Genomic DNA, 25000 nt, shown 5'->3' on the forward strand with positions numbered 1-25000 from the left:
TCCTGATCGGTTCCCATCTCGCCCTGTCGCTTCCCTTTTCTCCAGGAGCAGCACCCGGAAGAGGAAGTGATCCGTTCCAAACAGGAAGAAGTCAACGCTTCCTGGCAGCGACTGAAGGGATTGGCTCTCCAGAGGCAGGGGAAACTTTTTGGGGCGGCCGAAGTCCAGCGCTTCAACAGGTGGCCGGTTTTTCCTATATTTTATTTTATTTTATTTTATTTTATTTTATTTTATTTTATTTTATTCTATTCTATTCTATTCTATTCTATTCTATTCTATTCTATTATTTCCTTACATATTATTTTCCTTTTTTCATTTCATTTCATTTAAATTTATTTCCTTTCCTTTCATTTCATGTAATTTAAATTCATTTAATTTAATTTAAATTCATTTAATTTAATTTAAATTCATTTAAATTCATTTAATTTAATTTAAATTCACTTAAATTCATTTCATTTTGAATTTCATTTGAATTTCATTCATTTCCTTTTCTCCTATTCCATTTTCTTTCATGTTATTTTTTTCTATTTATATTCTATTTTAATTTTATTCTATTTCATTGCGTTTTATTTTCCTTTTTTCATTTAATTCATTTAAATTCATTTAATTTTGAATTTCATTTTAATTTCATTTATTTCCTTTTCTCCTATTCCATTTTCTATCATGTTATTTTTTTCTATTTTAATTTTATTCTATTTCATTGCGTTTTATTTTCCTTTTTTCATTTAATTCATTTAAATTCATTTCATTTTGAATTTTGAATTTCATTTGAATTTCATTCATTTCCTTTTCTCCTATTCCATTTTCTTTCATGTTATTTTTTTCTATTTATATCCTACTTTAATTTTATTCTATTTCATTGCGTTTTATTTTCCTTTTTTCATTTAATTCATTTAAATTCATTTCATTTTGAATTTTGAATTTCATTTGAATTTCATTCATTTCCTTTTCTCCTCTTCCATTTTCTTTCATGTTATTTTTTTCTATTCTATTTTAATTTTATTCTATTTCATTGCGTTTTATTTTCCTTTTTTCATTTAATTCATTTAAATTCATTTCATTTTGAATTTTGAATTTCATTTGAGTTTCATTTCTTTCCTTTTCTCCTCTTCCATTTTCTTTCATGTTATTTTTTTCTATTTATATTCTATTTTAATTTTATTCTATTTCATTGCGTTTTATTTTCCTTTTTTCATTTAATTCATTTAAATTCATTTCATTTTGAATTTTGAATTTCAGTTGAATTTCATTCATTTCCTTTTCTCCTCTTCCATTTTCTTTCATGTTATTTTTTTCTATTTATATTCTATTTTAATTTTATTCTATTTCATTGCGTTTTATTTTCCTTTTTTCATTTAATTCATTTAAATCCATTTCATTTTGAATTTTGAATTTCATTTCAATTTCATTTCTTTCCTTTTCTCCTATTCCATTTTCTTTCATGCTATTTTTTTCTATTTATATTCTATTTTAATTTTATTCTATTTCATTGCGTTTTATTTTCCTTTTTTCATTTAATTCATTTAAATTCATTTCATTTTGAATTTTGAATTTCATTTGAATTTCATTCCTTTCCTTTTCTCCTATTCCATTTTCTTTCATGTTATTTTTTTCTATTCTATTTTAATTTTATTCTATTTCATTGCGTTTTATTTTCCTTTTTTCATTTAATTCATTTAAATTCATTTCATTTTGAATTTCGTTTGAATTTCATTCATTTCCTTTTCTCCTCTTCCATTTTCTTTCATGTTATTTTTTTCTATTCTATTTTAATTTTATTCTATTTCATTGCGTTTTATTTTCCTTTTTTCATTTAATTAAAATTAAATTCATTTCATTTAATTTCATATAAATTCATTTAGTTCAATTTAATTTCAATTCATTTCATTTCAATTCATTTCGTTTAATTTCAATTCATTTCAATTCATTCCATTCCATTCCATTTCATTTCATTTCATTTTGTATTCAATTTAATTAAAATTTTGAATTCAATTTAATTAAAATTTTGAATTTCATTTTAATTTATTTCCTTTTATCCTATTCCATTTCCTTTCGTCTTAATTCTTTTCTATTTATATTCTATTTTAATTTTATCCTATTTCATTGCATATTATTTTCCACTTTTAATTAAATTTCATTTAAATTTGATTTCATTTTAATTTAATTTCCTTTTTAATTCAATTTATTATTATTATTATTATTATTTATTCTATTTTAATTTCATTTTTAATTCAATTTATTATTATTATTAATATTATTATTATTTATTCTATTCTATTCCGCAGAGACGTCGACGAAACCATCAGCTGGATCAAGGAGAAGGAGCAGCTCATGGCGTCCGACGATTTCGGACGGGATCTGGCCAGCGTCCAGGCTCTCCTGCGCAAACATGAGGGGCTGGAGAGGGATCTGGCCGCCCTGGAGGACAAGGTGGGCGGGGCCGGCGGGCGATTGGACCAATCGGAAACAAGGGTGGAGCCGGCCGGCGGTTGGACCAATCGGGGACGAGGGTGGGCCGCAGAACAGGATGTCGTCCATGTAGTGCAGGAAGCTTTCTCTTATCGCTTACCGTAATTTTCTGTGTATAAGACAGAAAAAATTGGGGGTCTTATATACGGATATTTAACTTAAATTTCTTTGCGTCTGTTTTTATAGAAGAATACTAATATATATATATATATATATATGTATATATATATATATATATAGATGATAGATAGATAGATATAGATATATAGATATAGATATAGATATATAGATATAGATATATAGATATAGATATATAGATATATAGATATATAGATATGAATATATACGTATCATTAGTATTAGTAATACTAGTATTCGTATTGTAGCATTAGTATTACTAATAGTATTAGTGTTACGGGATTATAATATTGGTATTACTAGTAATACTAATATTAGTATTAGTATTATAGTAAATGCAAATAAAAATATAACAATAGAATAGAATAATATATGTACACACACACACAATGTAATATAATAATAATATAGAATAATGGAATAATATTAGTATTAGAATAATACTAATATATAGATGTATATGTATTATTCATATTAGTAATGCCAGTATTAGTATTATAGTATTGTAGCGTTAGTATTAGTAATAGTATTAGTGTTACAGGATTATAATATTGGTATTACTAGTAATACTAATATTAGTATTATAGTATTAGTATTATAGTAAATGCAAATAAAAATATAACAATAGAATAGAATAGAATAATATATATATACACACACACAATGTAATATAATAATAATATAGAAGAATAGAATAATATTAGTATTAGTGTTATGGGATTATAATATTGGTATTACTAGTAATACTAATATTAGTATTATAATATTAGTATTATAGTAAATGCAAATAAAAATATAACAATAGAATAGAATAGAATAATATATATACACACACACACACACAATGTAATATAATAATAATATAGAATAATAGAATAATATTAGTATTAGAATAATACTAATATATAGATGTATATGTATTATTCATATTAGTAATGCCAGCGTCAGTATTATAGTATTGTAGCATTAGTATTACTAATAGTATTAGTGTTACGGGATTATAATATTGGTATTACTAGTAAAACTAATACTGATATTAGTATTATAGTATTAGTATTATAGTAAATGCAAATAAAAATATAACAATAGAATAGAATAGAATAATATATACACACACAAATGTAATGTAATAATAATATAGAATAATAGAATAATATTAGTATTAGAATAATACTAATATATAGATGTATATGTATTATTCATATTAGTAATGCCAGCGTCAGTATTATAGTATTGTAGCGTTAGTATTACTAATAGTATTAGTGTTACGGGATTATAATATTGGTATTACCAGTAATACTAATACTAATTTTAGTATTATAGTATTAGTATTATGGTAAATGCAAATAAAAATATAACAATAGAATAGAATAGAATAGAATAGAATAGAATAATATATACACACACACAATGTAATATAATAATAATATAGAATAATAGAATAATATTAGTATTAGAATAATACTAATATATAGATGTATATGTATTATTCATATTAGTAATGCCAGCATTAGTATTATAGTATTGTAGCATTAGTATTACTAATAGTATTAGTGTTACAGGATTATAATATTGGTATTACTAGTAATACTAATATTGATATTAGTATTATAGTATTAGTATTATAGTAAATGCAAATAAAAATATAACAATAGAATAGAATAGAATAATATATATACACACACACACACACACACACACACACAATGTAATATAATAATAATATAGAAGAATAGAATAATATTAGTATTAGAATAATACTAATATATAGATGTATATGTATTTTTCATATTAGTAATGCCAGCATTAGTATTATAGTAAATACAAATAATTAACAATATTATATATATAATATTTAATATTTATAATAATAGTAATTTTTTGTGTATAAGACAGAAAAAATTGAGGGTCTTATATACGGATATTTAACGTAAATTTCTTTGCGTCTGTTTTTATAGAAGAATACTAATATATATATATATAGATACGGATATATACGTATCGTTAGTATTAGTAATACTAGTATTAGTATTGTGGCATTAGTATTACTAATAGTATTAGTGTTACGGGATTATAATATTGGTATTACTAGTAATACTAATACTAATACTAGTATTATAGTAAATGCAAATAAAAATATAACAATAGAATAGAATAGAATAATATATACACACACACAATGTAATATAATAATAATATAGAAGAATAGAATAATATTAGTATTAGAATAATACTAATATATAGATGTATATGTATTATTCATATTAGTAATGCCAGCATTAGTATTATAGTATTGTAGCGTTAGTATTGTCGCGTTAGTATTACTAATAGTATTAGTGTTACAGTATTATTGGTATTACAAGTAACACTAATACTAATATTAGTATTATAGTAGTATTATAGTAAACACGAATAATAAAATAACAATAGAATAGAATAATATTATACACACACAATGTAATATAATAATAATATAGAAGAATAGAATAATATTAGTATTAGAATACTACTAATATATAGATGTAGATGTATTATTCATATTAGTAATGCCAACATTAATATTATAGTATTGTAGCGTTACTATTACTAATAGTATTGGTGTTACAGTATTATAGGATTGGTATTACTAGTAATACTAATACTAATATTAGTATTATAGTAGTATTATAGTAAATACAAATAATAAAATAACAATAGAATAGAATAATATTATACACACACACACACACACAATGTAATATAATAATAATATAGAAGAATAGAAGAATATTAGTATTAGAATAATACTAATATATAGATATAGATGTATGTATTATTCGTATTAGTAATACTAGCATTAGTATCATAGTATTGTAGCATTAGTATTAGTGCTATTGGTATTAGTAATACTATTAGTACTATTTCTATTAGTGATTGTATTAGTGTTGCAGTATTATAGTATTGGTATCACAAGTAATACTAATACTAATATTAGTATTATAGTAGTAGTATAGTAAATACAAATAATAAAATAACAGAATAGAATAATATTACACACACACACACACAATGTAATATAATAATAATATAGAAGAATAGAATAATATTAGTATTAGAATAATACTAATATATAGATGTATATGTATTTTTCATATTAGTAATGCCAGCATTAGCATTATAGTATTGTAGCATTAGTATTACTAATAGTATTAGTGTTACAGGATTATAATATTGGTATTATTAGTAACACTAATACTAATATTAGTATTATAGTAGTATTATAGTAAATACAAATAATAAAATAACAATAGAATAGAATAATATTATATATACACACACAATGTAATATAATAATAATATAAAAGAATAGAATAATATTAGTATTAGAATAATACTAATATATAGACATAGATGTGTATGTATTATTCATATCAGTAATACTAGCATCAGTATTATAGTATTGTAGCATTAGTATTAGTGCTGTTAGTATTAGTAATACTATTAGTACTATTACTGTTAGTGATTGTATTAGTACTACAGTATTATAGTATTGGTATTACAAGTAATGCTAGTATTATAGTATTATAGTATTAGTATTGTATTATATTATATTATATTATGTTATATTATATTACATTATATATTATATTATATTATACTATACTATACTATATTATATTATTATATTATATTATATTATACTATATATATTATATATTATGTATTATATATTATATATTATATATTATATATAACAATAACAATATTATATATATAATATTTCATATTTATAATAATATTTATAATAATAATATAAATTATGTATGTATATATATGTATCATTCTGTAAAAACGGACGCCAAGAAATTTAATTCCCGTTTCCACTTGTTAATATTTTCATTTCATTTCAACGTTTATTAATATTTTCTTTAATTTCAACGTTTATTAATATTTTTATTTTTATTCTATTCGTATTTTAACCCGCGTCGTTCTCCTCCCTCCCTCCCCCCCCCCAGGTCAAGGCTCTGGGCGCCGAAGCCGACCGCCTTCAGGAGTCCCACCCCCCCAACGCCCCCCAGATCCACGTCAAGCGGGAGGAGCTGGTGGCCAACTGGGAGCAGATTCGCACCCGGGCCGCCGAGAGGCACGCCCACCTGAACGACTCCTACCGGTGAGGGGGCGGGCCGGTTGGGTGAGGGGCTCTCTCTGCACCTTTCTTTTATATTATTATTATTATTATTATTATTATTATTATTAAAAGGGCTCTCTCTGCACCTTTTTTATATTATTATTATTATTATTATTATTGGGTGAGGGGCTCTCTCTGCACCTTTTTAATATTATTATTATTATTATTATTATTATTATTATTATTATTATTATTGGGTGAGGGGCTCTCTCTGCACCTTTTTTATATTATTATTATTATTATTATTATTATTATTGGGTGAGGGGCTCTCTCTGCACCTTTTTAATATTATTATTATTATTATTATTATTATTATTATTGGGTGAGGGGCTCTCTCTGCACCTTTTTTATATTATGATTATTATTATTGGGTGAGGGGCTCTCTCTGCACCTTTTTTATATTATGATTATTAGTATTAGTATTAGTATTAGTATTAGTATTATTGGGTGAGGGGCTCTCTCTGCACCTTTTTATATTATTATTATTATTATTATTATTATTATTGGGTGAGGGGCTCTCTCTGCACCTTTTTATATTATTATTATTATTATTATTATTGGGTGAGGGGCTCTCTCTGCACCTTTTTATATTATTATTATTATTATTATTATTATTATTATTATTATTGGGTGAGGGGCTCTCTCTGCACCTTTTTTATATTATTATTATTATTATTATTATTATTATTATTATTATTATTATTACTACTACTACTACTATTACTATTACTATTATTATGTTGTTGTTGTTATTATTATTATTATTATTATTACTATTATTATTACTATTATTATATTATAAGGGGGCGGCCTGGTTTGGTGAGGGGCTCTCTCCACCTTTTTTTATATTATTATTATTATTATTATTATTTATTATTAAAAGGGCTCTCTCTGCACCTTTTTATTATTATTATTATTATTACTACTACTACTACTATTACTATTATTATGTTATTATTATTATTTATATTATTATCATTATTACTATTATTATATTATAAGGGGGCGGGCCGGTTGGGTGAGGGGCTCTCTCTGCACCTTTTTTAGATTATTATTATTATTATTGGGTGAGGGGCTCTCTCTGCACCTTTTTATATTATTATTATTATTATTATTATTATTATTATTATTATTATTGGGTGAGGGGCTCTCTCTGCACCTTTTTTATATTATTATTATTATTATTATTGGGTGAGGGGCTCTCTCTGCACCTTTTTTATATTATTATTATTATTATTGGGTGAGGGGCTCTCTCTGCACCTTTTTTATATTATGATTATTAGTATTAGTATTAGTATTATTGGGTGAGGGGCTCTCTCTGCACCTTTTTATATTATTATTATTATTATTATTATTATTATTGGGTGAGGGGCTCTCTCTGCACCTTTTTATATTATTATTATTATTATTATTATTATTATTATTATTGGGTGAGGGGCTCTCTCTGCACCTTTTTTATATTATTATTATTATTATTATTATTACTACTACTACTACTGTTACTATTACTATTATTATGTTGTTATTATTATTATTATTATTATTATTATTATTATTATTACTATTATTATATTATAAGGGGGCGGCCTGGTTTGGTGAGGGGCTCTCTGCACCTTTTTTATATTATTATTATTATTATTATTATTATTATTATTATTATTATTACTATTACTATTACTATTACTATTATTATATTATTACCCGGCAGGCCTGGGCTTGCTCCCGCAGCGCTTGAATGCTGCTGCCGTTATTATTATTACTATTATTATTACTATTAATAATAATAATAATATTATGATTACTACTACTACTAACAATAATAATAATAATAATATATTCTTACCCGGCAGGCCTGGGCTTGCTCCTGCGGCACTTGAATGCTGCTGCCGTTATTATTATTACTATTATTATTAATAATAATAATATTATTATGATTACTACTACTACTACTAACAACAACAACAACAACAACAACAATAATAATAATAATAATAATAATATATTATTATTACCCGGCAGGCCTGGGCTTGCTCCCGCAGCGCTTGAATGCTGCTGCCGTTATTATTATTATTATTATTATTATTATTATTATTATTATTACTATTACTACTACTACTACTATTACTACTGCTCAAAATAATAAGAATATATTATTACCCGGCAGGCCTGGGCTTGCTCCCGCAGCGCTTGAATGCTGCTGACGTTATTATTATTATTATTATTATTATTATTATTATATACACTTCCTGGTATTATTGTTGTTTTGTTGTTATTGTTATTAACTCTTCCTATTGTTGTTGTTGTTGTTATATTATACACTTCCTGTTATCATTACTTTATTATTACTTTTATTATTATTAATATTATTATTATTATTATTATTATTATTATTATTATTTTATACACTTCCTCCTCCTCCTCCTCTTCTTCCTCTTATTAAATCATAATTACCAAAGTGATTAGTAAAGTATTACAAAAGTAGTAAAATTAATCAGATCAATTAATAAAAATCCATCAGATTCATTCATAAAATTAAAGAAACTAAAGTAATATGTTTCTTTAATTTTATGAATGAATCCGATGGATTTTTATTAATTCATCAGATTAAGTTTATTACTTTAGTTTTTTTGACTTTATTAATGAATCTGATGGGTTTTTATTAATTAATCGGATTACTTTTTATTAATTTGATTGCTTTTATTACTTTAGTTTCCTTAATTTTATGAATGAATCTGATGGATTTCTATTCATGAATGAATTTTATTCCTTTATTTAATTTTATTAATTGACTTTATTGATTTTTATTTATCAATTTATTATTATTATTATTATTATTATTATTATTATTATTATTATTATTATTAAATACATATATTTCCCCCCAAAATTTGCCCCTCAAAAGCCTGCAGCGATTCCTGGCCGATTTCCGCGATCTCACCAGCTGGGTCACCGAAATGAAGGCGTTGATCAACGCTGACGAACTTGCTAACGATGTCGCCGGGGCCGAAGCCCTTCTCGACCGTCATCAAGAACACAAGGTAAATATTCTTTCGCCATCAGCAAATCCAGTTTTATTAATTTTTAAACGACATGAAATTGGATTTTTATGCCTTTTTCAATGACGTTAAACTTAATTTTTATTCCTTTTTAGGTGACATTAAATTTAATTTTTATTCATTTTTAAATGGCATTTGTTGAATTTTGATTTTTTTCTTGTTAAATGACCTTTATTGAATTTGATTTTTCTTCATTTTTAAATGGCATTTATTAAATTTAATCTTTATGTATTTTAAATGACATTAATTTTAATTTTTAAGCAGTTTTAAACTATGTTTGTTAAATTTAATTTTTGTGCATTTTTAAATGACATTTATCAAATTTAATTTTTATGAATTTTTAAATGACGTTTATTAAATTTAATTTTTATTCCTTTTAAATGATGTTTATAGAATTTGATTTTTATCCATTTTTAAATGACATTTATTGAATTTGATTTTTATTCCTTTTAAATGAGGTTTCTTGAATTTGATTTTTATCCATTTTTAAATGACATTAAATTCAATCTTTATGTATTTTTAAATGACATTTATTAAATTTATTTTTTATTCATTTTTAAATGGCATTTGTTGAATTTGATTTTTATTCCTTTTGAAATGACATTTGTTACAGTTAATTTTTACACATTTTTAAATGACATTTGTTGAATTTAATTCTTAAGCATTCTTAAATAACCTTGGTTACATTTAATTTTTATGTATTTGAAAATGACATTTGTTACATTTAATTTTTATGTATTTGAAAATGACATTTGTTACATTTAATTTTTATGTATTTGAAAATGACATTTGTTGCATTTAAGTTTTATGTATTTGAAAATGACATTTATCAGATTTAATTTGTATGCCTTTTTAAATGACATTTGTTAAAATTGATTTTTATCCATTTTAAAATGACATTCATTAAATTTAATTTTACGTTACAATTTTTCAATTTAAATTTTTTATTATTATTCAAAATATCGTATTAAATTTCTCCAGGATACCCTCCAGCTCATCCATTAATTTTGCTGCTGTTTATTACCTGATTAATTTGATTAAGTTTAATAAATCGATTTTTTTCCCCGCAGGGAGAAATTGACGCTCATGAAGATAGTTTCAAGTCGGCCGACGAATCGGGCCAAGCTCTCCTTGCGGCTGGACATTATGCTTCTGCGGAAGTGAGAGAGAAGGTAAGGGTTAAATTATTAGGAAATTATTAGAGAATTATTAGGGCATTATTAGGGAATTATTTGGAAATTATTAGGGAATTAATAGGGAATTATTTGGAAATTATTAGCGAATTATTAGTGAATTATTAGGAAATTATTAGGGAATTGTTGGGAAATTATTAGGGAATTATTAGGAATATTGTTGGGAGATTATTAGGGAATTATTAGGGAATTATTGGGAAATTATTAGGAAATGATTAGTGAATTCTTAGGGAATTATTAGGAAATTATTATGGAATTATTTGGAAATTATTAGGGAATTATTAGGAAATTGTTGGGTAATTATTAGGGAATTATTGAGAAATTATGTGGAAATTATTAGGGAATTGTTGGGAAATTATTAGGGAATTATTAGGAATATTGTTGGGAGATTATTAGGGAATTATTGGGAAATTATTAGGAAATTATTCGTGAATTCTTGGGAAATTATTAGTGAATTCTTAGGGAATTATTGGGAAATTAATAGGAAATTATTGAGAAATTATTAGGAAATTATTGAGAAAGTATTGAGAAATCATTGGGAAATAATTGAGAAATTATTGGGAAAGTATTAGAATAGCATTGAGAAATTATTGGGAAATTATTGAGAAATTATTTGGGAATTTTTGGAAAATTATTGAGAAATTATTGGGAAATTATTAGGGAATTATTGGGAAATTAGGTTAGAGTTAGAGGTTAGGCCTTAGGGTTCGGGTTAGGGGTCAGGGTTAGAGATCAGGCATTGGGGGTTAGGGGGTTGTGTTAGGGTTAGAAGTCAGGCCTTAGGGTGCGGGTTAGGGGTCAGGGTTAGAGATCAGGCATTGGGGGTTAGGGGGTTGTGTTAGGGTTAGAGGTCAGGCCTTAGGGTGCGGGTTAGGGGTCAGGGTTAGAGGTCAGGCATTGGGGGTTAGGGGGTTGTGTTAGGGTTAGAGGTCAGGCCTTAGGGTTCGGGTTCGGGGTCAGGGTTAGAGGTCAGGCATTGGGGGTTAGGGGGTTGTGTTAGGGTTAGAGGTCAGGCCTTAGGGTTCGGGTTCGGGGTCAGGGTTAGAGGTCAGGCATTGGGGGTTAGGGGTTTGTGTTAGGGTTAGAGGTCAGGCCTTAGGGTTCGGGTGCGGGTTAGGGGTCAGGGTTAGAGGTCAGGCATTGGGGGTTAGGGGGTTGTGTTAGGGTTAGAGGTCAGGCCTTCGGGTTCGGGTTGGGGGTCAGGGTTAGAGGTCAGGCATTGGGGGTTAGGGGGTTGTGTTAGGGTTAGAGGTCAGGCCTTAGGGTGAGGGTTAGGGGTCAGGGTTAGAGGTCAGGCATTGGGGGTTAGGGGTTAGGGTTAGGGGTCAGACATTAGGGTTGGGGGTTCGAGTTAGAGGTCAGGCATTGGGGGTTAGGGGGTTGTGTTAGGGTTAGAGATCCGACATTGGGGTTAGAGGTCAGGTGTTGGGTGGGGCCTAAAGGTTAGGCATTAGGGGTTAAAGGTTAGGCATTAGAGGTTATGAGGTAAGGGTTAGAGGTCAGGCATTGGGGGTTAGGGATTTGTGTTAGAGGTTAGGCCATAGGGTTGGGGGTTCAAGTTAGAGGTAAAGGTTAGAGGTCAGGTGTTAGGTGTTAGAGGTTAGGCTTTAGGGTTGGGGCGGAGTTAGGGATCAGGTATTAGGGGTTAGGGATTTGGGTTAGGGTTAGAGGTCAGGCTTTAGCCTTGGGGGTTAGAGGGAAGGGTTAGAGGTCAGGCATTGGGGGTTAGGGGTTAGGGTTAGAGGTCAGGCATTGGGGGTTAGGGGTTAGGGTTAGAGGTCAGGCATTGGGGGTTAGGGGTTAGGGTTAGAGGTCAGGCATTGGGGGTTAGGGGTTAGGGATAGAGGTCAGGCATTGGGCGTTAGGGGTTAGGGTTAGAGGTCAGGGTTAGGGGTTAGGGTTAGAGGTCAGGCATTGGGGGTTAGGGGTTAGGGTTAGAGGTCAGGCATTGGGGGTTAGGGGTTAGGGTTAGAGGTCAGGCATTGGGCGTTAGGGGTTAGGGTTAGAGGTCAGGCATTGGGGGTTAGGGGTTTGGGTTAGGGTTAGGGGTCAGGCATTGGGGGTTAGGGGTTAGGGTTAGAGGTCAGGCATTGGGGGTTAGGGGTTAGGGTTAGAGGTCAGGCATTGGGGGTTAGGGGTTTGTGTTAGGGTTAGAGATCAGGCATTGGGGGTTAGGGGTTAGGGTTAGAGGTCAGGCATTGGGGGTTAGGGGTTTGGGTTAGGGTTAGGGGTCAGACATTAGGGTTGGGGGTTCGCGTTAGAGGTCAGGCATTGGGGGTTAGGGGTTTGTGTTAGGGGTTCGAGTTAGAGGTCAGACGTTAGGGGTCAGGGGTTTGTGTTTGGGTTGGGGGTAAGAGTTAGAGGTCAGGAGTTAGGGGCTTGTGTTAGGGTTAGAGGTCAGGGTTAGGTGTTTGTGTTAGGGTTAGAGGTCAGGGGTTAGGGGTTTGTGTTAGGGTTAGAGGTCAGGCCTTAGAGTTGGGTTGGGGGTTAGAGATAGTGGTAAGAGTTAGAGGTTAGGGGTTTGTGTGAGGGTTAGAGGTCAGGGGTTAGGGGTTTGTGTTAGGGTTAGAGGTCAGGGTTAGGGGTTTGTGTTAGGGTCAGAGGTCAGGCATTGGGGGTTAGGGGTTTGGGTTAGAGGTCAGGCGTTAGAATTGGTTGTGGGTTAGAGCTAGAGGTAAGGGTTAGAGATCAGGGGTTAGAGGTCAGGCATTAGGGGTTTGTGTTAGGGTTAGAGGTCAGGCCTTAGGCTGGGGGGGATAGAGGTCAGGCATTGGGGTCGGGGGTCTTGGGTTAGGGTTGGGGTGTTGGTTTGGGGTCAGTTATGAGGGGTTAGAGGTTTGTGTTAGGGTTAGAGGTCAGGCATAGGGGGCAAGAGAATTGTGTTAGAGGTTAGGCCATAGGGTTGGGGGTTCAAGTTAGAGGTAAAGGTTAGGGGTCAGGCATTGGGGGTTAGGGTTAGAGGTCAGGCCTTAGGCTTTGGGGTTAGAGGTAAGGGTTAGAGGTCAGGCATTGGGGGTTAGAGGTCAGGCCTTCAGCTTGGGGGTTAGAGGTCAGGGTTAGAGGTCAGGCATTGGGGGTTAGGGGTTTGTGTTAGGGTTAGAGGTCAGGCATTGGGGGTTAGGGGTCAGGCATTAGTCTTGGGGGTTAGAGGTCAGGGTTAGAGGTCAGGCATTGGGGGTTAGGGGTTTGTGTTAGGATTAGAGGTCAGTCATTGGGGGTTAGGGGTCAGGCATTAGTCTTGGGGGTTAGAGATCAGGGTTAGAGGTCAGGCATTGGGGGTTAGGGGTTTGTGTTAGGGTTAGAGGTCAGGCCTTCAGCTTGGGCGTTAGAGGTAAGGGTTAGAGGTCAGGCATTGCGGGTTAGGGGTTAGGGTTAGGGGTCAGGCATTAGTCTTGGGGGTTAGAGGTCAGGGTTAGAGGTCAGGCCTTAGGCTTTGGGGTTAGAGGTAAGGGTTAGAGGTCAGGCATTGGGGGTTAGGGGTCAGGCATTAGTCTTGGGGGTTAGGGGTCAGGCATTAGTCTTGGGGGTTAGAGATCCGGGTTAGAGGTCAGGCCTTAGTCTTGGGGGTTAGAGGTCAGGGTTAGAGGTCAGGCCTTAGGCTTTGGGGTTAGAGGTCAGGGTCAGAGGTCAGGCATTAGTCTTGGGGGTTAGAGATCAGGGTTAGAGGTCAGGCCTTCAGCTAGGGGGTTAGAGGTCAGGGTTAGAGGTCAGGCATTGGGGGTTAGGGGTTTGTGTTAGGGTTAGAGGTCAGGCATTGGGGGTTAGGGGTTTGGGTTAGGGTTAGAGGTTAGGGTTAGGGGTCGGCTTAGTTTAAACATTCTTTTAAATTCATTAGATATCATTTCCCCCAAAAAATCCAATTTTTTTTATTTTAACAAACGTAATTTTCAACCTTTCGCCCCCCAAAAACCCGTTCTCTCTCGTTTCCCCGCCCCCCGACCTCTGACCTCTCCCCCTCTCCGCCCCCCAGCTGACCGTCCTATCCGAGGAGCGGGCCGCCCTCTTGGAATTGTGGGAAATCCGGCGCCAGCAATACGAACAATGTATGGATCTCCAGCTTTTCTACAGAGACACCGAACAAGTCGACAACTGGATGAGCAAACAAGAGGTCAGGATTCGAACCCGGAGCAAATTGCTTTTAATATTTTAATATTAAAATACTAAAAATGATTAACGTTCTGTTTTATAGAATAGAATATCTTAAATATTGTGATGTAAAATATATATTGAATAGAATATATTTTATAGAATGGAATATTTTAAATATTGTGATGTAAAATCTATTATATATTGAATAGAATAGGTCAGGATTCGAACCCGGAGCCAATTGCTTTTAATATTTTAATATTAAAATACCAAAAATTATTAATATTCTGTTTTATAGAATCGAATATTTTAAATATTGTGGTGTAAAATGTATATTGAATAGAATATATTTTATAGAATGGAATATATTAAATATTGTTATGTAAAATCTATTATATATTGAATAGAATAGGTCAGGATTCGAACCCGGAGCCAATTGCTTTTAATATTTTAATATCAAAATACTAAAAATGATTAACATTCTGTTTTATAGAATAGAATATTTTAAATATTGTGATGTAAAATATATATTGAATAGAATATATTTTATAGAATGGAATATTTTAAATATTGTGATGTAAAATCTATTATATATTGAATAGAATAGGTCAGGATTCGAACCCGGAGCAAATTGCTTTTAATATTTTAATATTAAAATACTAAAAATGATTAATATTCTGTTTTATAGAATAGAATATTTTAAATATTGTGGTGTAAAATATATATTGAATAGAATATATTTTATAGAATGGAATATTTTAAATATTGTTATGTAAAATCTATTATATATTGAATAGAATAGGTCAGGATTCGAACCCGGAGCAAATTGCTTTTAATATTTTAATATTAAAATATTAAAAATGATTAACGTTCTGTTTTATAGAATAGAATATCTTAAATATTGTGGTGTAAAATATATATTGAATAGAATATATTTTATAGAATGGAATATTTTAAATATTGTTATGTAAAATCTATTATATATTGAATAGAATAGAATATATTAAATATCCTTACGTAAAATCTATTATATATTTAATAGAATAGAATATTTTAAATATCCTTATGTAAAATCTATTCTAAATTGAATAGAATATTTTAAATATCATTATGTAAAATATATTCTATATTGAATACAATATTTTAAATATCATTATGTAAAATCTATTCTATATTGAATAGAATAGAATATTTTTAAGATCATTATGTAAAATATATTCTATATTGAATAGATATCATTATGTAAAATCTATTCTATATTGAATAGAACAGAATATTTTTAAGATCATTATGTAAAGTATTTTCTATATTGAATAGATAGCATTATGTGAAATATATTATATATTGAATAGAATAACCCTAACACAAACACTAACCCTAACACAAACCCCTAACCCCTGACCTCTAACCTCTATCTCTAACCCCCAACCCAACTCTAAGGCCTGACCTCTAACCCTAACCCTAACACAAACCCCTAACCCCTGACCTCTAACCCTAACACAAACCCCTAACCTCTAACTCTTACCTCTATCTCTAACCCCCAACCCAACTCTAAGGCCTGACCTCTAACCCTAACACAAACCCCTAACCCCTGGCCTCTAACCTTAACACAAACCCCTAACCCCTGACCTCTAACCCTAACACAAACCCCTAACCCCTGGCCTCTAACCCTAACACAAACCCCTAACCCCTGGCCTCTAACCCTAACACAAACCCCTAACCCCTGACCTCTAACCCTAACACAAACCCCTAACCCCTGACCTCTAACCCTAACACAAACCCCTAACCCCTGACCTCTAACCCTAACACAAACCCCTAACCCCTGACCTCTAACCCTAACACAAACCCCTAACCCCTGACCTCTAACCCTAACACAAACCCCTAACTCCTGACCTCTAACCCTAACACAAACCCCTAACCCCTGACCTCTAACCCTAACACAAACCCCTAACCTCTAACTCTTACCTCTATCTCTAACCCCCAACCCAACTCTAAGGCCTGACCTCTAACCCTAACACAAACCCCTAACCCCTGACCTCTAACCCTAACACAAACCCCTAACCTCTCTTACCTCTATCTCTAACCCCCAACCCAACTCTAAGGCCCGACCTCTAACCCTAACACAAACCTCTAACCCCTCATGCCTGACCTCTAACTCTAACCCCCAACCCTAACACAAACGCCTAATGCCTAACCCCTAACCCCTGATCTCTAACCCTTCCCTCAAACTCGAACCCCCAACCCTAAGGCCTAACCTCTAACCCTAACACAAACCCCTAACCCCTAATCCCTGACCTCTAACACTGACACAAACCCCTAACCCCTAAACCTAACACAAACCCCTAACGCCTGACCTCTAACCCTAACCCCTAACCCCCAATGCCTGACCTCTAACCCTGACCTCTGACACAACCCCCCAACCCTAAGGTCTAACCTCTAACCCCCCAATGCCTGACCTCTAACCCCCACCCAACCTTAAGGCCTAACCTCTAACCGCAACCCCCAATCTCTAAAGCCTGACCTCTAACCCTTACCTCTACCTCTAACCCCCCAACCCTAAGGCCTAACTCCCAACCCTAACACAAACCCCTAACCCCCAGTGCCTGACCTCTAACCCTGACCTCTACCTCTAACCCCCAACCCTAAGGCCTAACCCCCAACCCTAACACAAACCCCTAACCCCCAGTGCCTGACCCCTAACCCTTACCTCTACCTATAACCCCCAACCCTAAGGCCTAACCTCTAACCCTAACACAACCCCCTAACCCCCAATGCCTGACCTCTAACCCTGACCTCTAACAACCCCCCAACCCTAAGGTCTAACCTCTAACCCCCCAATGCCTGACCTTTAACCCCCCACCCAACTCTAAGGCCTAACCTCTAACCCCAACCCCCAATCTCTAACCCTTACCTCTACCTCTAACCCCCAACCCTAACACAAACCCCTAACCCCCAATGCCTGACCTCTAACTCTAACCTTTGACCCTAAGGCCTAACCTCTAATCCTAACCCCTGATGCCTGACCTCTAACCCAAACCCCCAACCTAACCCTCATCTCTAACCCTAAACCCTAAACCCCCAACCCTGACCCCTAACTTCCAACCCTAACACAAACCCCTAACTCCTAATCCCTGATCTCTAACCCTAACAAAAACCCCCCACTGCCTGACCTCTAACTCAAACCCCCAACCCTAAGGCCTAACCTCTAACCCCCAATGCCTGACCTCTAACCCCAACCCCCAATCTCTAACCCTTACCTCTACCTCTAACCCCCCAACCCTAAGGCCTAACCCCCAACCCTAACACAAACCCCTAACCCCCAATGCCTGACCTCTAACCCTGACCCCTAACCCGAACCCTAAGGCCTGACCTCTAACCCTAACACAACCCCCTAACCCCCAATGCCTGACCTCTAACCCTGACCCCTAACCCGAACCCTAAGGCCTGACCTCTAACCCTAACACAACCCCCTAACCCCCAATGCCTGACCTCTAACCCTGACCCCGAACCCTAAGGCCTGACCTCTAACCCTAACACAAACCCCTAACCCCCAATGCCTGACCTCTAACCCTGACCTCTAACTCAACCCCCCAACCCTAAGGTCTAACCTCTAACCCCCCAATGCCTGACCTTTAACCCCCACCCAACCCTAAGGTCTGACCTCTAACCCCAATCCCCAATCTCTAACCCTTACCTCTACCTCTAACCCCCCAACCCTAAGGCCTGACCTCTAACCCTAACACAACCCCCTAACCCCCAGTGCCTGACCTCTAACCCTGACCCCTAACCCGCACCCTAAGGCCTGACCTCTAACCCAAACACAACCCCCTAACCCCCAATGCCTGACCTCTAACCCTGACCCCGAACCCTAAGGCCTGACCTCTAACCCTAACACAAACCCCTAACCCCCAATGCCTGACCTCTAACCCTGACCTCTAACTCAACCCCCCAACCCTAAGGTCTGACCTCTAACCCCAATCCCCAATCTCTAACCCTTACCTCTACCTCTAACCCCCCAACCCTAAGGCCTGACCTCTAACCCTAACACAACCCCCTAACCCCCAATGCCTGACCTCTAACCCTGACCCCTAACCCGCACCCTAAGGCCTGACCTCTAACCCAAACACAACCCCCTAACCCCCAATGCCTGACCTCTAACCCTGACCCCGAACCCTAAGGCCTGACCTCTAACCCTAACACAAACCCCTAACCCCCAATGCCTGACCTCTAACCCTGACCTCTAACTCAACCCCCCAACCCTAAGGTCTGACCTCTAACCCCAATCCCCAATCTCTAACCCTTACCTCTACCTCTAACCCCCCAACCCTAAGGCCTAACCCCCAACCCTAACACAAACCCCTAACCCCCAGTGTCTGACCCCTAACCCTGACCTCTACCTCTAACCCCCAACCCTAAGGCCTAACCTCTAACCCTAACACAAACCCCTAACCCCTAATCCCTGATCTCTAACCCTAACAAAAACCCCTAACCCCCAATGCCTGACCTCTAACCCTGACCTCTAACCCTAACCCCCCAACCCTAAGGTCTAACCTCTAACCCCCAATGCCTGACCTCTAACCCCCCACCCAACCCTAAGGCCTAACCTCTAACCCCAACCCCCAATCTCTAACCCTTACCTCGACCTCTAACCCCCAACCCTAACACAAACCCCTAACCCCCAATGCCTGACCTCTAACCCTGACCTCTAACTCTAACCTTTGACCCTAAGGCCTAACCTCTAATCCTAACCCCCAATGCCTGACCTCTAACCCCCACCCAACTCTAAGGCCTAACCTCTAACCCCAACCCCCAATCTCTAACCCTTACCTCTACCTCTAACCCCCAACCCTAAGGCCTAACCTCTAACCCTAACAAACCCCTAACCCCTAATCCCTGATCTCTAACCCTAACAAAAACCCCTAACCCCCAATACCTGACCTCTAACCCTAACAAAAACCCCTAACCCCCAATACCTGACCTCTAACCCTAACACAAATCCCTAACCCCCAATGCCTGACCTCTAACCCTTACCTCTAACCCCCAAGCTGAAGGCCTGACCTCTAACCCTGATCTCTAACCCCCAATGCCTGACCTCTAACCCTCACCTCTAACCCCAAAGCCTAAGCCCTGACCTCTAACCCTAACCCCCAATCTCTAACCCTAACCCTTACCTCTACCTCTAACCCCCAACCCTAACACAAACCCCTAACCCCCAATGCCTGACCCCTAACCCTGACCTCTGACTCTAACCTTTGACCCGAAGGCCTAAACTCTAATCCTAACCCCTAATTCCTGACCTCTAACCCAAACCCCCAACCTAACCCTCATCTCTAACCCGAAACCCCCAACCCTGACCCCTAACCTCCGACCCCGACCAACCCTAACCCCCTAAACCGGGGGTCAGCGACCCCCAGCCCAGAAATCGAATTGGAATTGGAATTGAACGGAAAGGGAAATTCAGTTCGGTTTGGGAAAGAAAATTAAAAATGGCGTTTTAATCCACTCTTTTTAAAGGATTGACCCGTTCTTGGCTGGGGAGGGCGGGGTATAAATAAAAATTATTATTATTATTATTATTAAAATTTATTTTTATTTTATTTTATTTTGTTTTATGTATTCTTGGCTGGGGAGGGCGGGGTTTAAATGAAAATTATTATTATTATTAAAATTTATTTTTATTTTGTTTTGTTTTGTTTTATGTATTCTTGGCTGAGGAGGGCGGGGTATAAATACAAATTATTATTATTATTATTATTATTATTATTAAAATTTATTTTTTATTTTATTTTGTTTTGTTTTAAGTATTCTTGGCTGGGGAGGGCGGGGCATAAATCAAAATTATTATTATTATTATTATCATTATCATTATTATTAAAATTTATTTTTATTTTATTTTGTTTTATTTTATGTATTCTTGGCTGGGGAGGGTGGGGTATAAATAAAAATTATTATTATTATTATTAAAATTTATTTTCTTTTTATTTTGTTTTATTTTATGTATTCTTGGCTGGGGAGGGTGGGGTATAAATAAAATTTAATAAAATAATAATAATAATAATAATAATAATAATAATAATAATTTATTATTTTATTTTATTATTAAAAATCAATCATTTTTCTCCCTTTTCCAGGCCTTCCTGCTGAACGAAGATCTGGGCGATTCTCTCGACAGCGTCGAAGCGCTGCTGAAAAAGCATGAAGATTTTGAGAAATCCCTCAGCGCCCAGGAGGAAAAAATCACGGTAATTCCTTTCATTTTAATAATTTCCATTTTAATAATTTAATAATGTGATTGAAGGAAAAAAACCACCGCAATTCCTTTAATTTTAATTTTTGGAATTTTGGCTTTCAGAATTTCCCTTTTCGGAATTTCCATTCCCATTTTGATTTTCATGGTCATAAATGAATGAATGAATGAATGAATGAATGCATGAATTTATTAATACGGTCACAGACCATTCATTCATTCATTCATTCATTTCCATTTTCATAATTTCCATTAAAAAAATTTCCATTTCCATTTGATTTTCACGGTCGTCATTTTCACGGGAATCATGGTCGTTTTCCGTTTTAATTTTCTGATCATTTCCATTTCCGTTTTAATTTTCACGGTCATCGTTTTCACGGTAATCATGGTCGTTTTCCGTTTTAATTTTCTGATCATTTCCATTTCCATTTTAATTTTCGTGGTCATCATTTTCGATTTCAATTTTACTCGTTTTCCTTTCCTTTTTAATTTTCATTTGAATTATTATCATCATCATCATCATTTTTTTATTATTCTGTTGGGAGTGTCTGAAACCCAGCCAGATGGGAGGGGTATAAATATTAATTATTATTATTATTATTATTATTATTATTATTATTATTTAGTAATTATTATTATTAAATAGTAATTATTATTATTATTAAATAGTAATTATTATTATTATTATTATTATTATTAAATAGTTATTATTATTATTATTATTAAATAGTTATTATTATTATTATTATTAAATAGTAATTATTATTATTAAATAGTAATTATTATTATTATTATTATTATTGTTATTAATTATTATTATTATTATTAAATAGTAATTATTATTATTATTACTAATACTACTACTAATTTTAATAATTTCTTTTTCCGAAATCATCAACGTTTTAAGAATTTCCATTTCCATTTTGATATCAATGGTCGTCATTTTCGCGGCGTTCAGGCTCGTTTTCCTTTTTAATTTCCTTTTTTAATTTCCATTTTTTAGGCCCTGGACGAATTTGCCACCAAACTGATGCAGAACAATCATTATGCCAAAGAGGATGTTTCGAGCCGGAGAGATGCGGTAAATTTATTCCCCACCCCTCTAATATTTCCTATTATTTAAATTTATTCTAATTTATTTCATATTCTTTATTGTTTCATATTAACTTATTCTAACTTATTTCATATTCTTTTCTTCTATTCTATTCCATTCCATTTTATCCCCCTAATATTTCTTATTATTTCAATTTATTCTAATTTATTTCATATTCTTTATTGTTTCATATTCATTTATTCTAACTTATTTCATATTCTTTTCTTCTATTCTATTCCATTCCATTTTATCCCCCTAATATTTCCTATTATTTCAATTTATTCTAATTTATTTCATATTCTTGATTGTTTCATATTCATTTATTCTAACTTATTTCATATTCTTCTATTCTATTCCATTCCATTTTATCCCCCTAATATTTCCTAGTATTTCAATTTATTCTAATTTATTTCATTTTCTTTATGGTTTCATATTAATTTATTCTAACTTATTTCATATTCTTTTCTTCTATTCTATTCCATTCCATTTTATCCCCCTAATATTTCCTATTATTTCAATTTATTCTAATTTATTTCATTTTCTTTTCTTCTATTCTATTCCATTCCATTTTATCCCCCTAATATTTCATATTATTTCTATTTATTCTATTTTATTTCATATTCTTTATTTTTTCATATTCTTTACTTCTATTCTATTCCATTCCCTTTTATCCCCCTAATATTTCATATTATTTCAATTTATCCAATTATATTATATTACATTTATTATATTACATTTATAATTAATATTATATTTATTATATTACATTTATTATTAATATTATTATATTGCGCTTATTATTCTATTTATTGTATTACATTTATTATTAATATTATAATATATTATATTACATTTATTATATTACATTTATAATTAATATTATATTTATTATATTACATGTATTATTAATATTATTATATTGCACTTATTATTCTATTTATTGTATTACATTTATTATTAATATTATAATATATTATATTTATTATTCTATTTATTGTATTACATTTATTATTAATATAATATATTATATTGCATTTATTATATTACATTTATGATTAATATTCTATTTATTGTATTACATTTATTAATATTATTATATTGCATTTCTTATTCTATTTATTGTATTACATTTATTGTTAATATTATAATATATTATATTACATTTATTATTCTATTTATTGTATTCTATTTAGAATTAAGATCATGATATTTAATATATTACATTTATTATTAATATTATAATATATTATATTACATTTATTATTCTATTTATTGTATTCTATTTAGAATTAAGATCATGATATTTAATATATTACATTTATTCTTTCTAATATTATTATTATTATTATTATTATTATTATTATTCAGCTCTTGAACCGCCGCAACGCCCTCCACGAGAGGGCGCTCCGCCGCCGGGCGCAACTCGCCGACTCCTTCCACCTCCAGCAATTCTTCCGCGACTCGGACGAACTCAAGAGTTGGGTCAACGAGAAGATGAAGACCGCCACTGACGAGGCCTACAAGGTGCGGAAGCCCGTTTCCTGTCCCACTTCCTGTCTTGGCCCCAGCTCCTTCCCCATTTCCTCTCTGGGCCCAGATACTTCCCCATTTCCTGTCTGGGCCCGGATTCCTTCCCCATTTCCTGTCTGGAGCCGGATTCCTTCCCCATTTCCTGTCTTGGCCTGGATTCCTTTCCTGTTTCCTGTCGGGGCCTGGGCTCCTTCCCCGTTTCCTGTCGGAGCCCAGATACTTCCCCATTTCCTGTCTGGACCCGGATCCCTTCCCCATTTCCTGTCTGGACACGGATTCCTTTCCCATTTCCTGTCTGGGCCCAGATTCCTTTCCCATTTCCTGTCAAGGCCCGGATTCCTTCCCCATTTCCTGTCAAGGCCCGGATTCCTTCCCCATTTCCTGTTGGGGCTGGACTTGTTTCCTGTTTGGGCCAGGATTCCTTCCCCGTTTCCTGTCTGGGCCCAGATTTCTTTCCCATTTCCTGTCTAGGCCCGAACTCCTTTCCTGTTTCCTGTCTGGGCCCGGATTCCTTCCCCATTTCCTGTTGGGGCTGGACTTGTTTCCTGTTTGGGCCAGGATTCCTTGCCTGTTTCCTGTCTGGGCCCAGATTCCTTTCCCATTTCCTGTCTGGACCCGGATTCCTTCCCCGTTTCCTGTCTGGGTCCAGATTCCTTCCCCATTTCCTGTCTGGGCCCAGATTCCTTTCCCATTTCCTGTTGGGGCTGGACTTGCTTCCTGTTTCCTGTCAGGGCCCGGATTCCTTTCCTGTTGGGGCTGGACTTGTTTCCTGTTTCTTGTTGGGGCCCGGATTCCTTTCCAGTTTCCTGTCTTGGCCCCGCCTCCTTTCCCGTTTCCTGTCTTGGCCCAGATTCCTTCATCATTTCCTGTCAAGGCCCAGATTCCTTTCCCATTTCCTGTCTAGGCCCGAACTCCTTTCCAGTTTCCTGTCTCGGCTCGGATTCCCTTCCCGTTTCCTGTTGGGGCTCAGATTCCTTTCCCGTTTCCTGTCTGGACCTGGACTCATTTCCTGTCTCGGCC

The 25000-nt window shown here is 33.7% G+C and overlaps 1 protein-coding gene across 1 annotated transcript in view; it reads left to right on the forward strand.

Annotated features, from left to right (window-relative positions):
- Positions 1-46: 46 nt before the first annotated feature.
- LOC310755086 (spectrin alpha chain, non-erythrocytic 1-like) overlaps positions 47-25000 on the forward strand; it is a gene marked incomplete at its 3' end in the record, with an annotated part of 76466 nt that continues 51512 nt past the window's right edge. Inside the window, exons 1-9 of the mRNA XM_083631771.1 lie at positions 47-179; positions 2286-2430; positions 6603-6757; positions 9678-9813; positions 10902-11003; positions 14995-15132; positions 21242-21352; positions 22361-22438; positions 23819-23974. Of these exons, the coding sequence (XP_083487897.1) occupies positions 2332-2430; positions 6603-6757; positions 9678-9813; positions 10902-11003; positions 14995-15132; positions 21242-21352; positions 22361-22438; positions 23819-23974 (975 nt within the window). The remainder of the gene's footprint in view (positions 180-2285; positions 2431-6602; positions 6758-9677; positions 9814-10901; positions 11004-14994; positions 15133-21241; positions 21353-22360; positions 22439-23818; positions 23975-25000) is intronic.

The sequence above is a fragment of the Podarcis filfolensis genome (assembly GCF_964270895.1).
Source record: "Podarcis filfolensis genome assembly, contig: HAP1_SCAFFOLD_142, whole genome shotgun sequence".
NCBI lineage: Eukaryota > Metazoa > Chordata > Lepidosauria > Squamata > Lacertidae > Podarcis > Podarcis filfolensis.